Source organism: Brachyistius frenatus, unplaced genomic scaffold (assembly GCF_029030835.1).
Source record: "Brachyistius frenatus isolate BFR_SWC_R1_liver_20210118 unplaced genomic scaffold, ASM2903083v1 Contig_246, whole genome shotgun sequence".
NCBI classification, from domain to species: Eukaryota; Metazoa; Chordata; class Actinopteri; family Embiotocidae; genus Brachyistius; species Brachyistius frenatus.
Window position 1 is genome coordinate 479,013 of NW_027210845.1, and position 15,293 is coordinate 494,305.

The 15,293-nt window shown below is 39.9% G+C and overlaps 1 protein-coding gene across 3 annotated transcripts in view; it reads left to right on the plus strand.

Annotated features, from left to right (window-relative positions):
- The window catches only part of nlgn1 (neuroligin 1), a 315,312-nt gene extending 300,633 nt beyond the window's left edge, over positions 1-14,679 (plus strand). For all 3 annotated transcript variants that reach the window (XM_069720684.1, XM_069720685.1, XM_069720686.1), the window contains 6 exons: positions 1,460-1,726; positions 1,821-2,182; positions 3,410-3,570; positions 7,669-7,825; positions 9,153-9,230; positions 11,385-14,679. In XM_069720684.1, coding sequence (XP_069576785.1) covers positions 1,460-1,726; positions 1,821-2,182; positions 3,410-3,570; positions 7,669-7,825; positions 9,153-9,230; positions 11,385-11,987 — 1,628 coding nt within the window. In that variant the 3' untranslated portion in view covers positions 11,988-14,679. The remainder of the gene's footprint in view (positions 1-1,459; positions 1,727-1,820; positions 2,183-3,409; positions 3,571-7,668; positions 7,826-9,152; positions 9,231-11,384) is intronic.
- The last annotated feature ends 614 nt before the right edge of the window (positions 14,680-15,293 follow it).

Below are 15,293 nucleotides of genomic sequence, written 5' to 3' on the forward strand. Positions count from 1 at the left end.
CATGTATGTGTCTGACAGTGTGTCTGGATAAGGTCAGATCGGAAGCAACAAAAGTGGTGCGGGCGAAACGTAGCCGTGTCTTTAAATGTTATAAATGTGAGAGTTGCAGCTGCATGAACCACTTAATGTTTCATCTGATCATGGCAAAATGATGAAATTCAAACATACCACCAATTATCAGAGTAATCAGAAGTATGATATGTGAAACATTCAGGGAATGACTGGAGGTTAATGAATGGAGTTTTGTGTGACAAACTACATGAGAAGAACTTTCAGCTCCTGGTAAGGCCGAGGTCCTTTTTCAAGATGAGGATACAAACATGTCTCTTAAAGGTGTTAACAGTGCATTTCTTATAATTTTGTGTCATTCAGACATGAATACAAATGTGGTGCTCTAGTGAGTGTCTTAGGTTCCAGCTGTGAACTGCAACATTAGGGTCACATGACCGACATTAGCAATGAGGTTTACACAACTCATTCAGTTTCATAATGAACTGGTAGTTGATGATAATGTTTTTTCTCTTTTTGACGTGTGCCTTCTTCCTTATCTGACTAAACAGATATGTTGAACAGAACTGGCAGAAGTTTGTCTCCAGTTGAAAGAATAAATGACCTTGAAACAGATTTCAGAAAGTAACTTGATTCTTGACTGCAGTTTTCAAAATCTGATGAAGTAGAAGTTGCTGTCATGAATACTCCTGAGGGACATTGTTTTATATTTTCGAGTGAGATTAGCATGTAAAAGATTTTAATTGTGTTGGTTTATCTCATGATTAACCAAAACAATGTGATGTGCTCATGTTCTTGAGGAACTTTATGTAAGTCTACCAGAAAAGCTGGTAAGGATACTGAAAACGAGCCTCCTGAAGCCTGTAGTTATCTCCCTCTTATTATTCTTGCCTTGCAGATTGTGGAATTGACTCAAAATAACCTACAGTCAGTATTTGTATTGGTGATAAAGTGAGATGTCCCAAAGTGAAACAATGTGGCTCATTGATTTGACTTGACCCTTTAATAATACAGCATAAGAGAAAGACATTAAATCGTATTTTTACTGCGCAGTAAAAGCATATGTATGGTAAACACTGTATTCATTGTTGGTGTGGTTCTTTATATTTAATCTGTTGACAAGAAAAAAAAAATGAAATATAGAATATCAACAGCCCTACCTAAACGAAGCACACTTTTGGTTGTTTGGTGTGATTGGTAAACCTGATACTTTATTCAGCTTTATATTTGAAGGAGGGAATTTAGACAATACATTTCATGGTTCCTCCTCTCAGTCACCTGCCTACCTGTGGATTAATTTTCTCTTCTCAACTCCATCAGTATTTGCCTGAGGATTTTTTTTTTTAGGCCCCCCAGATTGTTCTTTTTATGTTCTGTACAGGAGTTTCTGAATTGTAGTTGTTTTTTCCCCCTGAACTCCTTACCAGCCCTCTGCTGCTTTGGTTTCCAGGTTTGTTCCAGAGGGCCATCGCTCAGAGCGGCACCGCTCTGTCCAGCTGGGCTGTTAGTTTTCAGCCAGCCAAGTACGCCCGCATGCTGGCCCGTAAGGTGGGCTGTAACCTCGAGGACACTGTGGAGCTTGTGACCTGCCTGCAGAGAAAACACTACAAGGAGCTTGTGGATCAAGACATCCAACCAGCCCGCTACCACATTGCCTTTGGTCCTGTTATTGATGGCGATGTTATACCTGACGACCCTCAGATACTGATGGAACAAGGTATCTGTTCACTTTCTTTTAGAATCAGCAACTTACAACACAGTTTTTACCTTGAATTTGTAATCGAACAGCCATCTGCACCATCTCTCACCAGGTGAGTTCCTCAACTATGACATAATGCTGGGAGTGAACCAGGGAGAGGGCCTGAAGTTCGTGGAGCTCATTGTGGACAACGAAAATGGTGTTCAGGCAAACGACTTTGACTACGCCGTGTCCAGCTTTGTGGATGACCTCTATGGCTATCCAGAAGGTAAAGACATCCTGCGAGAGACCATCAAGTTCATGTACACCGACTGGGCTGACAGGCACAACCCAGAGACCCGCCGGAAGACTCTGCTGGCCCTTTTCACTGATCACCAGTGGGTGGCACCAGCTGTGGCCACCGCTGACCTGCACTCCAGTTTTGGGTCACCGACATACTTCTATGCCTTCTACCACCACTGTCAGACAGAACAGGTGAGTGTCTACCTATCAGGATTGACTGTTTATAGTTAACATTATTTCCAAATAACTTCTGACTGAATTGCAACATTATATATCAGTTTGCCATATTTGATCAACTCTGAAGCCACTTATCAGTAGTCTGGCACCAAATATCTGAATCACAGCCAATAACTAGCACATAAAAGGAGACTTCCATAATATCATTCTCTATGCAGATGATATGATTTTCTACAAGCAGGAAAACAAAATCCTCCTCAATAGAAACTGGCTAACATATATACAATATGAAACTGAATCCTTTATGTGAAATGGCAGTTTAATTAGCAAGCGAGTGCTTACATTATATTATTAAATATTATCTGTGTAAAAACATGCACAGAATGTGTAAATGTGAAGTGCTCCTTTACTGATTAAAACAAATATTTAATTTTGTTTTCTCCAGAGTTGTCTTTGTACATTTATTAAGTGGTGTGTGAAGTTAACATTACTTATGTGGACGTGTATTTGCCTCACTTCATGCTATCTAAAACAAACTATCATGGATAAATTTGGATGAATTTGTATTTTTCTGCTGACTTTGTATAGATTTCCACCCCCTCTAAATTCACATTGTCTCCAGCTTTAACGCACACAGAGGCTTTAAATTTGCAGAAACAATCACTCACTGTATGCAAGTTCATTTGCTATAATTACTGTAAAAGGAGGCTTTCAAGGAAAAGCTGGAAATCTTTATTAGCCTCCACAACAGTTTCAGAATATGTTTGCAGCCAGATAAAATGACACATTTTCTCATACTAGCTTCCCAACTCCAAAGTTTTTATTTATTAAATACTTTCCACCACATTTTGTTGTTTGCTTATGGGAGTGGTGATTGAAACTGAGATTTGTTCTCACACTTTATTATCATTATTCACTCTACAGCTGGTAACATTCTTGGTATTCTTGGTTTTAGTTTGAATTTCTTTTGTCAGCATGATTCTTCCATTCCATTTTGTCTCTCTCTGTCATACCCTCAATAATGGGCCACATGTGGCAGGTTAAAGAATATTGAAATTGATCTAGTTTTCCCTTCTTTTTTTTTTGTCTCAAAAACATCATACTTTCCATGCACCTTTAATCTGACTGTCTACTTGCATCACCACAACATCCATCGTGCAACCATAATGCCTATTAACGTCCTATATCTGTCAGATAAATTTAATAATAGTGATGTGATTTGATTCTTCTGCTGCTCATTAGGTACCACCGTGGGCAGACGCAGCGCATGGGGATGAGATCCCATATGTGTTCGGGCTGCCGATGATTGGACCAACAGAGCTGTTTCCCTGCAACTTCTCCAAGAACGACGTGATGCTCAGTGCCGTCGTCATGACCTACTGGACAAACTTCGCCAAGACCGGGTAAGATGACACAAGGAAAGTGGTTCATAAAGGCCAATATAGCTCAATTTCTTTCCATCAGACCTTAACAAAGTGTATTAACTGAGGTTGAAACTCTGTGAAAGATCTGAAGTAGAAGTTACAATTTAGACTCTGTATGCCCATACGCTAGCAAGCAGCTATGGTAGCTAAGTACTGTTACTGTGCTGTAGGTAATGGCGAAGCCCTTTCATGTCCGTTTTGATATATGTGATTGTTAAATTGCATCATGTCAGGTTTCCATTGTTTGTAGATATTTATATGGAACTCTTGAGAATTCAAATTTCTCTTATTAAAAAAGATAAGTATGTCATGGGCCAACTTTGTAAAGGTGGGTCCAAAGTAGCCGAAACTTTCCATTTTAGTCGGCTCAGACATCAAGCAAGATGTGGCATAAAAAAATACAAAATCATCAAATGGATATGATTGGCTGGGATTAATTTGCACCCATTTGCATGCAATTCTAACCAATGAAACACATTTTGATTCGACCCAGATGAAGTATTTTACATTGTATGAAATGATGCTGGGCACAGATAGAAGTGTGTACTCTCTCTAAAATAGAATGTTAAAAACGATCTGAAAAACTTTTAAAGGCATAAAACTGAGATTAGCTTCTGCATGTTCTGAAGGAAATTGGAGATTAGGATTATCCAAATATTAAAATATAATAAGATGATTGCAATATTACACAAGAGGATGCGTTTTAATGTCACACCTTCTTGTGTAATACTGTGATTAAACTGTACATGTGACCATCTAAATAAAATATGTTATCTAAATGTTTTCATATTGTGGAGCAATTCACTCTCAAAATATAAAACTTCTTGTTAGTGTGATCTACATTTCCATGGCAACATGGGGTAAGACTAAGAACTGGAAAACAATCGTATCAGTAGACTCTTATGTATGAGATGTTTCATGCTGCAGGAAGTAGTCAGACCCTTAGCAACCACCTAGCAACAGAGGATTTCTAGTCTCCAACTGAATAAATACAGAACATAGAAACACTAAACTGCTCAGCTAGCTCAGTCTGGTTGGAACTGAGACATCTGATGAACAAAGATATCTGATGAACAAAGACATCCATGGACTCATGTGTTTTTAACATTTTACCACCGTGTCGTGTGTTCAAACCAAACCTGTCCAGCTAGTCGCCGCTAGGATTTGAAGTGTGCAACTATCCGTGGTGTTTCGGTACGGGTGCTCGGAGCGACCAAAAAGGACCAAAAGTGACCCGACTTCACCAAATGGGTCATTTAATAGACCTATAACAAGTAGAAACTACATTATATTACATATTATATGAAACTCAATTCTAATTCTATATTCCCATTGAGAAGGTGGAGTGATATTTGTAGTGATGAGCAGGGTGTGATGTCATGATGATTTGTTGCAAATGTACAGTTGACCAATCAGATCTCTGGGTCAGAACTACTAGTTAAATAATATATAGTTTTTTTTAAATATGGCACTTCCTGTAAAGTTAAAACCTCATTCCCTACTTCTTTGTATCTAAAAAGAAAATACAGAAAATATTTGAATGTTATATGTTAATGAAATGATCAAAAAGATAACTGTCACAGAAAAGAGAAAATGTGGGACAAATACGCAAATATGCAGCACCAAGTGAAATTTAAAAAAAATAACTAAATCATAATTAATTTTGATTCTGCTCAAAAGAATACGTTCTACAAATAATCCGCCATTGCCTATTAAGCAGTCTGATTTACAAGCATTGTCTTGTTCGTATATACACAGTTCTAAAGGATCTTAATTGAAACCGGGTTTTTTTTCGGGCATTTGCTCTGCACCTGATCAAAACACAATTCACATTACAAGACCGTGAAGTAATTTATAATTTCATTTCAAGTTGTGTTTCCTCTATTAACTAACATGTGATGACCAGAAGTACTGAATTATGCTATTGCATTTTATGGACTACATACTATAATTAGTATTCTTTGCAGATACCCTCTACATATCTTCAAATATATTATTAATTAATGGTCGAAGGCTAAAGAGTGACATTCTCAATTGGACAAAATTACAGTCCTTTTTCTCCTTCTGTCTCATGTTGCCTTCCAGCATATAGTCATGGCGGTAATTGTTTTTCTGGAGCGTAATGGGGGGACGTTGGCTTTTTCTGTGCACTGCCCAGTAGCCCTGAGGGGAACACAATGGCTCTAATGATCTACATATATAACCCCAAATTGACGTGGAATGCTGGGTACCTGGGAGATTTATGCCGCCAATTTGAATGGTTAAGCATGTTCCTGATGAGGTCTGGCTGGCTCCATGTGCTGCTCTCAGACAATGGGGCGCTCACCATAGCTCACATGTCTGGCTCTGTTCTGCTCAGCTTAGGTTAAAGTCTACGTTGCACTGGATCCCATGTTGAAAGTATTCTGCAAACTCCTCTGTATATACTGAATATAAGACGGGCATTCATATGGGTTTGTGACCTGCATAATTTTGGTTGAAGTAACTATTTTTGAACATGGCATGATACTAATAATATTTCATTGACAGGGTTCTTTAAAAATAAACGTGTCTGTGCACAATCGTTTGTTTTACAAAAAAATAGACCTGGTCCGAATCAAAGAACCAAACATGGCTAACATGTAAACAAGGTGAATGTACAAAATGGGTCATCCACCACTATGTGTCTTGCTTCCTTCCTTCCTTCCTTCCTTCCTTCCTTCCTTCCTTCCTTCCTTCCTTCCTTCCTTCCTTCCTTCCTTCCTTCCTTCCTTCCTTCCTCTCTGCTTGGTTCAGTGGCATTCATGCAGAAGTTGTTTTAAGTATGGCAACTAGTGATACATTTCCTCTCCCACATGTGACGCGTTGCCATGGCTGCGCCAGATTTCCGTGCACAGCTTTCGTTTTCTTCGCAGTGAATGCAGTCTGGACATGTGGCTCGTATTAGCGTTCTCTCAGCCATTCTGAAGGGCGGACCAATCAGGGACCAGTGTCGGTTGTCAAAGTACATTTGTCCCGCCCCTCCTTCACTGCGACAGAATGGCCAGCAGCGTTCACATATTTTGACTCTTGGTGAAAAATGTGCATAAATTCAGGACAGAATTAACGCTCAGTGAAATTGGGTTCTGATTTCGACCGGGCTCGTCAGACATAACTAACTGAGTAGAAGAGACGCCATCTTCGTAGTTAGTTACAACAGTTGATATCCTCGACATCCCCCTTCAAGTCCAGCAATATGGACAGGCATGTTTGGTACTTCATTTGGTAGGAGCGACGAGAAGTGTGTATTAAGTTCAAGTTGACCAACTTGCTTACTATCATTTCAGGTCTAATAACTATCAACAGTAGATGTCACGTAACATTAAGACTTATAAACGTAACTTATAAACTTATACATTTATAAGTGAGAGAAACCACTGTAAAATATGCTTTATGGAAATTAGCAGCACCCAAACATATTCCTTGGCTGGAAGCTTCTTTCCATGTATAAATTATATAGGATATAAATAGGTTCACTTCCAAGGAGACATCCATAATTTAAAAACTGTGATATCCTCTTCTTTTTTTTTTTTTTTTTTTTTTTTTTTAGCATTTTAATAAAACCTAAAATTAGGGGATTTTCTGATGCTATTAGCTATCTTAAGACCTTTCAATTCAATCAGAAGCTTTAGAAAACCAATCATCTATGAGTAATAATATCTCTTTTGACCTTTCTTGCATTTTATCAGGTGTGATATCTCAGACACTGTTGATTAAAATTTGATGAAACCTGCAGGCTGCATTTCACCACTGCATCCCAGTATTTTTATAATTATACTGATTAGCCTGAGGCGGATGCTACACTAGGTCAAAATTAATATTGTAATAACCCAACAATTGTGTCTCAACAGTTCCACCCTTAGTTTGGTTTTAGTTCCTCTGTCTTCTAAAGTACACAACCATAAGAAAACATACCTACCTGGGGTTGTCCAGGAGTTGAGAGACCGTCTCTGTGTCCTCTGTTGCAGTGTTTCAACAGGCCTGTTTCTGTCAGCTGATTTCACCTCTCTTTGCATTCTTTCACTGGAAACTTTTTCTTCCTTTACATTTTATTCACAGGGACCCGAACCAGCCTGTCCCCCAGGACACCAAGTTCATCCACACCAAGCCCAATCGTTTCGAAGAAGTAGCATGGACACGCTACAACCAGAAAGACCAGCTGTACCTGCACATTGGCCTGAAGCCCCGGGTCAAAGAGCACTACCGAGCCAACAAGGTAGAGACCGATAACACTCACTTTCAATCTTTAATTTCTGTTTAACACTTTCAGGCCTGAATATTGACATTGAAAGTCAGTTATCGTTGGATCGTTTGCCTTTTATGTGCTTGATATCACAAGACTTAAGAAGTGTGATTGCAGTTATTGCCCTCAATATCTTATTATTACACATTATCCTTATTCTTATAACATTGCAGTGTAGCCCTGACACCAATATTCCATCGCTGCAGCTCAGGATAGCATGAGATCAGATAGATGGTTCCAAACAGTGTACTTCCCTTAGTACACTCACATATAGTACTCTTACATGTTAGTACACTTAATTGTGTTGTACTTGAATTTCTACAGGGTCGTGTTGTCTGAAATTACACACTGCCGATCTCCACTTACCAGAAATAACTGTAGCATTTGAATGCATTACCTGCCAACATATTTTCTTTTTTTTACTATTTCTTTTTTTTTTTTTTAAATTTTATTCTACTTTTGTAATTATATCCTCAACATGATAAAATATGACCCTTTGAAAATAACCCTTTTTTTTTTTTTTTTGTCTGGGATTTCACCTGATCTCATATTAAGTTTCCGTATCTAATGGTGCCCCATGTGAACAGCCAGTATCTAACAAGTTGATCACTTTCATGTGAATAGGATCATAGCAGGACAGGAAATCCCACAGTGACCTTTGTGACCCACTTATTCATCATGAGAGATGTTAGTGACCCCAGGTAACCCAAAGAGGGCCTCATATGACAGCTATCCTCTTCTTTCTTATCTAGCTCATCTCTTCTCTCACCCTGACCTGTTGAGTCATACGCTCACCCACCTCTGGGTCAGGTTCTGGTTTCCTCCTGTTAAATGGGATGTTTTCCTCCCAATTTATGCCAAGTGCTCATATAGGAATTATTGGGTTTCTTACAAAAACACTGGAGGGTCTTTTTGACCTCTCTGTGTAAAATTACATGTTTTATGATTTGGTGCTATGTAAATACATAAAGTTGAATTCCGGTGGCTTCGTTGTATTATTCTGAAGTCATAAGGATAACTGTATTATCCTTGTGTTGATCTTTTTGTTATATAATTCGGTTGTGTCCTAATCCTACTTCATATGCTGCAAAGCTTGTGAGTCATTAACAGTACATTTAGATATTCTTATTCTCGTGTAATTCTGTTCTGACTCTAGGATGCTGTTCTCATGACTGAATTAATATCTATATTTCTATAGATATCTATATCTACATTTATATATATATAAATATATATATGATCTAATAATTAATATGATATATATAAAAATACATATTTGTGTTTTCTGTCTTGTCTTCAGGTTAACTTGTGGCTGGAGCTGGTTCCTCATCTCCACAGCCTCAATGAGGTCACCCAGCTCATCCCCACCACCACCAAGGTTGGTAATATATCTATGTCTCATTATGCTACTGTAAATGAACTACCTGAGTCCATAGTAAACATTTTGGAGTCGACCCAACCAATGTAATAGAGGAAATTCAAAATGTGACATTCAGATTGTTTGTTGACCCAGTTCTCACATATTCCTGCCTTCAGAAGAATCTTTTAAACTCCTACTTATGTGGTTCAACGTGATAAGAGCAATTAAATTGCCCATGAAAGAAGAATTTATTATATTTTAAGAGTCACGCAGAAATGTTGTTTTATTATGATGAGAAGTGAATATACATATGGTGAGCAAATATTTTTCTTATACATTCATTTTACTCCCAGTCATCACAGGGACCTGTACAGGTATTATCTCTGAGATATCTTTTAGTTATGTCGGATCTTTGGCTGCTCTAACTATCTGAGAATCTGAGAACTGATTGCTGGAAAAACCAAACAATGTATTCCAGAAGAGTAAACCCATAGCTTATCCAATATTTTTTGCAAGCACAGACTGAATACAAATGAAAAAGGACAACAAACTAGACAGTACTACCTTCAGACCACTTTAAAGAGTAGAGCGTTGTATCAGATAATCAATATTTTACCATCAGTTAACACTTCATGAAGATACTCGATAATTTGTGCAAGTATCTTTTCCATAAGCATCCAGATTCAGTTGTTTTACGACTATGCCCCGGGAATGTGATTAGATATTTGAACAAATGCACAGGTGTTGAATTCTAAATCTGTTTGAGTATAAGAATTTGTGTGTATCATGTTTTAAAGCTACCAGTCCTCATGCTAAACTCATCCCCTTCTGGCTGTAGCTTCATGCTGCATAGCTGCATTGATTTAAGTTACTAAGGTTTGCATTCCAGAAAACAGCATCTTGTGGTCATGCAGATAATGAGTGCTTTCTGTAAGAGAAAATTCAGCAATAGTAGGCTTCAATTTAGAAAATAAAATTATCTTGTAAGCCTCTAAGTGAGTTTGTGGTTCATAGCCAGTGTAGCATTGATACCAGAGCTGCCAGTTGGCATCCTGTCTCTTAGAAAAGTCAACTTCAGTCTTTTTTAATAATTCTCTAACATGAAAGTCCAGACCAAGCAAACCCTGGTTCATGTTTGTGTTTCTTTGTAATCATTTTATCCGTTCCTTTGGCTTTCACATTTCAAGTTTGCCGGCTCACTTAAGAACTTTGCAAGACAAACGTATGCTCCAATACGGAGACTGACTGGTTTGTAGATGGCATGTGTCTGATGTTTGCGTGTTATCACTTTGGCCAAAATATGTTTCTGTTTGAATGGAGAGAAATCAATGAACAGATTCATTAAATTGCTTCTATATTATCATTATTAATAAATTGCGGTCCCCTGCGCCAACTATCGATCACAGCTTCAGTTTTCTGAAGGATAACGGTCTTGGAACTCGGCTCGTTTTAGCGCTTGCACAGCCACTCTGAAGGGCGGACCAATCAGAGACCAGTGTCAATGGTTAACCACATTTGTTCCGCCCCTCCATCACAGTGATTGGACAGCTGGTGACAGTGATAGCGCAGTGCTAATATTTTTCGGCTCATTCGTCAGTTGGTTGCGATCTGAAAACCTCTCATCTCGATGCAACTCAATCCTCCACACTGCTACTGTCAGAACAACTGTACAACTTTGTTGGAAATCAGATGTGCTTGTCATAAAAATCTCCAGGGAGACATTAATTGTGTTTCATCTGGTTGTACACTTGAATAGTCACCGAAGAAAAAACAAAAAGAGCTGCATAGAAATGTCCAATGCCTGACTCCGCTCTCACGTTTGCAAAGCTGTAGTAACACATTATATATATATATATATATATATATATATATATATATATATATATATATGTGTGTGTGTGTGTGTGTGTGTGTGTGTGTGTGTGTGTGTGTGTGTGTGTGTGTGTGTGTGTGTATTTGCAATGGAAGCAGGTTCAGATACCATCTATCTATCAATCCATGCAATATGGCGCTTCAACAGACCATAAATGCTGCTAAAGAGTGCAGAAATTTTCTTTATGAAAGAAAATATGATACAAAATAAAAGTTTGCATATATCCACCATATTTTTTAACATAATTTAAGCTCTTCAAAGCAACTACATACCTGACCCCTTGGTCTTCCTGTTTTCAGATCCCTCCACCAGAGGCTACCAACCGCACACCAAAGACCAAAGTTCTGGTGACCAAGCGTCCGAACCCGACTCCGTTCCCTACCGAGACCCAGGACAGCCACAACCAACCCCACCTGGTGGACCAGCGGGACTACTCCACGGAGCTGTCCGTGACCATTGCTGTGGGAGCCTCGCTGCTTTTCCTCAACATCCTGGCCTTCGCTGCACTTTACTACAAAAAGGACAAGCGCCGGCATGACGTCCACAGGCGCTGCAGCCCCCAGAGGAATGCTGCAAACGATCTGGCCCACACCCAGGAGGAGGAGATCATGTCCCTGCAGATGAAGCAGCACTCGGACCTGGACCGGGACTGCAGGGGGGTGGGTGACTCTCTGCATCCGCACGACGTGGTGCTGAGGACTGCCTGCCCTCCGGACTACACTCTGGCCATGAGGCGCTCGCCGGACGACATCCCACTCATGACGCCAAACACCATTACCATGATCCCCAGCACCATGGGAGGGCTCGCCTCGCTCCACTCTTTCAACACCTTCCCCAGCAGCGGGCAGAACAACACCCTGCCCCACCCGCACCCACACTCACACTCCACTACCCGGGTATAGCCCTGTGGATGCACCCATGCAGGCAGGACTTCAATGGCTGAGGCAAAAAAAAATCCGCCTCTGCTGCAGCTGAGACTGAAGGCTTGCTGACAAACACATACATCAGGAGCTGTTCACGCCAGCCTGGAGTTACCCGACACCCTGGAGTTACACTGGGACTGTGCGACACCCTGTTCATACCTGAGGGAATATAGTCACGGGTCTCGGAGGGTTTGGACCACAGGGGGAAAAAAATAACAATTATGTTTTTGTACAAAAAAAAGACAAGAAGAAAAAATACATATAAAGAGTTTCAGAAAAACACCCTCACAAGCTACAACAAAGAGGAGGATGTTTTTTTTTTATTATTATTTTTGTTCTGATATTGCAGCAAAACAAGGTACAGTAAAATACTTGTTCTTTCTAGCGACAGATATGGCCTCTGGGATCTTTTGACAAATGACTACTTGACAGTATTATCTGGAAGGAGAACAGAGCATCAGACACGCCTCGGAGGGGAGAAGAGTGGAGCACTTTGTAAAAGAAAGAAAAACATATTGTTTTCCTTTGGCATCACACTGCAGATTATTCTGTTTGTGGGGCACAAAGTAGATGCCGTGCAAACCAATTTAGGCATGTCTTAACATCGTGAATGGAAGCTGTGTAAGATAAGGCAAAAACAATTGTGAAAAGAGCAAAGGAGGGACTGAAAACTTCAAGAAAAAGAAACCCTGTATGCACAACCGAACCATTTTGAGGAAAAAAAAAATCTCGCAAATACTTTTCGTCCATTTATTTTTGAGGATTGGGAACAATTTTATTGTATAGAACCTATTTACATATCTAGATCTGTACACTAAGCACCAAGGCTGTATAAGCCCTCTTTTCTTTGGAGGGGCTTCCATACTGCAAACCTGCCAGTGGGACTGAACCAGTGGGACGTGAGGATCCACCTACTGGCTTTCTGGCAGTTCCAACTTTGACACAGAGAGCTGGGGGACAAAGGATAATTGGATATTTTAGCACGATGCGCATGACAATTTATCTGCTTGATGGCTGCTCTGCTGATTATGTCATTATTAAGAATAATTTTCACCCTCTCCCTTGCATTGGAGAAATCCCCGACATATTTCCTGATTGGATTACAGGAAAACACACTCTGGCAGGACCGTGGGGAATGCAGTTCCAGGTTGTGGATGTTGTGGGCTGGAGATGGGAACAGGAAGGGGGAGGTGCTGGGAATATGGTAAATCTTTCTTGCATAACATAATATAGCTTGAGTGGAGCTGGGTATATAAGGACTAGTTTTGTACTCTGTGTCGGTACTACTTTTTGATAGTGATTCAGTCACATTACACTGTATCAATCAAAGTCATTGTACTTTCAGTTGACATCAATGTTATTTGCTATTCTACCTATTGGATCACGTATAGAAGTAATTACCTGCACTGTTTATTCCATTGCCCATTTTGCTTTACTTTAACCGGGAGGTGTGTTGACTGAAAAACAATATAGAGGCCCACTGGGGGGAAAAAAGTCGTGAAAAATATGATAGACGCTCTGTTGAGCTGTTGAAACATGAATGCCTTTACATGACTAATACAAGTCAAAGGCCAAGCACAGGCGGCTCACACTGGCTGGAAGTCTATGGAAATGCACAGCAGGCGGCTGAGAGGGAGAGCTAGATTTCAGTTAGTTTAATTCCCATGACGCACTTTTCATCTCGTTTTCATTATCAATCAAGGTAGATCATGTTGAGAGGCACATTGTGGTCGATGTTAGTGTGCATGGGAAGGTGGCAGAAAGGCCTCTGACAGCAGCTGAGACCCGGCATCACCTCAGTTCGAAGAGCTACTACTTTTCTTTTTTGGCCTCAATCTTTTTCTACCAAGGATTCCTGACTGTCTCCTCTTTCATACTGAGCTGACAGCTCGGACTGTTTAGCATAACTGCTCTTCTCCGTCTTCAGTTGACTGTCTCCTGCAGGGCCGTCTGCCATTGCTAACATCTTGAGGTCAGTGAAGCCTCAGCAGCTAACGATGTTTGCCACTGGTGTACAGCCTGTACAGTCATACAGCAAAGCAGACGGCAATCGAATGCAGTCGCTTAAGAGGTTGGACACACTGTGGGGGGTAAAGTGGTGATCTTCAAAACAGATGGAGTACCCTCGACGGCAAGCCTATTGTGCTCTAATGTAGAAATGTTTGCTCTCACTCAGATGTAGATGTGTGGAAGCCTCAGTTGTGAGGATACATCCGGCCCCTCTTGGCTTGCTCACAGGCACGTTGCAGTGATTCAACATAATGGGTACAGACGACTGCTATCCCGTATAACATGAGCTAGATGAGGGGATCAAATCTTAACTGTTGTAGGGAGTCTTGCTTTTTTTGGAATATGATTTAATTTGAGCAATTCATTAGATCTGTTTGTTTCAGATTGTTTCTCTGGACGAAATGAAAAGTTAGTTCTCAATCTGGGATTTAAATCTAATATCAGACATCGTCCTCATGGGCCGGGGATCTCTTTCAATACCTTTACCTGTAAAAACACACCAACAACATAAAAAAAAAGTGTGAATTTCAAAATCCAAAAATTCACAAGCTTTCGATGAAACTATACTTGCCCGTTACTGATTGCTAAATCACATGCTAACAAAAACGTGTTTAAACGTGTACTCAAACAACCTTGAACCTTGTGCTAAATAATTGGCCCCTGGGGTTTCCAAGAATTTTGGTATCTAACATTGGCTAAGCTATACTTCACAAGAAAATGAAATGATGAAGTTGGCTCGGTGGGGGTTGAGAACAACTGGATAAAAGCATGTAATGACCAAGTTGACCAATTGACCCCCCCCCCCTCAAGAAGTAAACATTTATTATTGGTCTATTATTAAGATGGGGAGCTATGATTGGTTGCAATCCAGCAGGTAATTTACCATATATCTCATCCAAGTCACAGCCAGTTGATCTATGGTCACCTGATGTGACAATGATCAACTGAAAAAACAGCAAAATCATTGTCTGTTGTCTTGCAGTTTCCCAAACCTGCATGAATTTCCATCACATTTGAAGGTGACATTTCATATTGGTTCATGTCAGATTCTCTAACAGGCTTTTAGAGCATGACCCTACCTGCAATGTTGTCATATTTTACTAAACCTTTTTTTACTTTTAAACTCTGGGTTTATAAAATTGCAGCATGTGAAATTTTAAGTTGGCAAAAAAATACATTTGACTCTAAATGACTGAAGCAGTAAATTGCCACCCGCAAACATGAAGTACATCTATTCATGAAAGCATCGCAGGGATTAAGATAGCACATAGTTAG